The sequence below is a fragment of the Aplysia californica genome, unplaced genomic scaffold, assembly GCF_000002075.1.
Source record: "Aplysia californica isolate F4 #8 unplaced genomic scaffold, AplCal3.0 scaffold00737, whole genome shotgun sequence".
NCBI lineage: Eukaryota > Metazoa > Mollusca > Gastropoda > Aplysiida > Aplysiidae > Aplysia > Aplysia californica.
This window is the reverse complement of record NW_004798007.1, coordinates 87,907-89,856: the sequence shown is the minus strand read 5'-3', so window position 1 is coordinate 89,856 and position 1,950 is coordinate 87,907. Positions and strand designations below refer to the sequence as shown.

The 1,950-nt window shown below is 41.9% G+C and overlaps 1 protein-coding gene across 1 annotated transcript in view; it reads right to left on the bottom strand.

The window, feature by feature from the left end:
* Positions 1-1,950, bottom strand: part of LOC101859273 (atrial natriuretic peptide receptor 1) — a 42,798-nt gene that overhangs the window by 8,237 nt on the left and 32,611 nt on the right. Inside the window, exon 11 of the mRNA XM_035972548.1 lies at positions 1,620-1,756. Coding sequence (XP_035828441.1) covers positions 1,620-1,756 — 137 coding nt within the window. The remainder of the gene's footprint in view (positions 1-1,619; positions 1,757-1,950) is intronic.

Sequence of the window (1,950 nt, the reverse complement as noted above, 5' to 3'; positions counted from 1 at the left end):
CCCCCCGCCCAACACACACACACATACACAACTCTTTATTCCTGTCATTAATCTAGAAGGGTTGACTTTATAGAGGACTGTACTGTAAAAAAGTCAGACTGAACGGTCTAGGGTATTCTGACAGACGTCTATGGTATGACCTGCGATCTACGATTACAGAAGCCAGACCGGTCGAAAACGACTATAATATCATAGTAATTGAAACAATATTCAAGCCTTTTTTTAAGATTAAGTACACAATAATGGCTTCAGCTTCAGTAAGTCAAATGTGAAGACGCACCATTGGTAAAATGATCTGTTAAAGACAAACACTAAAGAATCACCACAGAAGACTGTTTGCGTTTGTTATTGCTGTAACAAATTTACTGGACTTATAATGCGATATCTGGAGCAGACTGAAGAAAGGAATTGGAAAAATTCTGATTTACGTAATACGAAGTATGTGAGTTCAAAATGTGTCGCAACTTTGTCTCTAGTGGAAAATGTTGAAGTGGTATTGGTTTAGCGCTCCTATCAACACTATTATCTAGGTTATTTAAGAGACAGGGCCTCCGAGTTTGATATGCCGAACTCCCAGAAAAATACAGGTTTCTTTGTTTTCATCATTTTGACGACGCTTTAAGTCACCACAATGCATCATATATGTGAGGCAGCGTGGTGGAATCAGGCTCTCGTCAAAATAATCAAAGTGAAGAAACTTGCATTTTTCCGCAGGTTTTTGAATTTTTATCAAATTTTTGTTTTTTTGCTCAACACCTTTCATGCATATTAAAAAAACTTATTTCTGTGTGGATTTTTCTGAAAAACGTTGATTTAAGGCACAAAGAATATAAATTTTCTGTTACCACGGACTCTTAAGCTAAGGAAATAACCAATCTTTGGCGACCATTTTCTCACTAATTTTCCTCTGAAAACAGGTGACCCCCACCTCTTTCATTCGCAAATATCTCCACTTGTATTCAAGATAAATGGACATTTTTTCCATCCAAATAAAGACAAGTGAACAAGCTTTAAGATGATACCAATAACTCAATATGCCCCAAAATTGACGAGAGCCTGATTCCACCACGCTGCATCACACATATTTGCGTTGTCACTCAAGAGTTCACCCTCTCATGGCCTACCTCCCAACAGGTCAGTGCTACTGACTGTAGTTGTCTTCAGGGCATTCCCAAAGGGGGGATAGTAGAGATAAAATGACGATAGTATGGATGGATGAGAAAAGAAAAAGCAGCAGTTCCCCCTATGTTGTTCCGGCACAGTACGAGTATGACATTGAGGATTCAGCCCATTTACAATTCAATAATTCTACTGTGCATAAGCAGCATTGCTAAAACCAACAGCGTACCGTGGCGTTTATATGACCTTATACAGTTGCAAGCGCCGTAAAACCTTACTAGTGGGTGGTTGGCGGGTGCTCTGGTGTGGTTTGCTTCTTCTTTCCTATCAAACATCTATCATCCGTATCTCCCCCTTTTCTTTTTTATGTTTGTTTCTCTCTTGTAACACTTCAAATCTTCTGGCGCTCATATGGCCTCATGTAGTTGCGAGCGCCGTAAAACCTCTAGTAAAACAAAACAAAACCTTACTAAAACTAACAACGTGTCTCGGCCTCTCACCTGCATGGCTGTGCTCTCGGCCGAGAGCGCCGTGAAGCCACAGATGTCCGAGAAGTAGATGGTCACAGACTCGTAGGTCTCCGCCATCACAGACTCACCGCGGATCAGCTGACCGGCTACAGACCTGGGGACAGGTTGTCATCACACGTGAGTTGTGTGTATGTGTGTGTGTGTGTGTGGGAATAAAGTAGGGTCTCACTGTGTGTGTGTGGGAATAAAGTAGGGTGTCACTGTGTGTGTGGAAATGGTTGCGTGGTACTGTTTATGTGGGGACATAGCACTCACACCCACCCACATGCACACACACAGTGACATACACACCCACACCCCC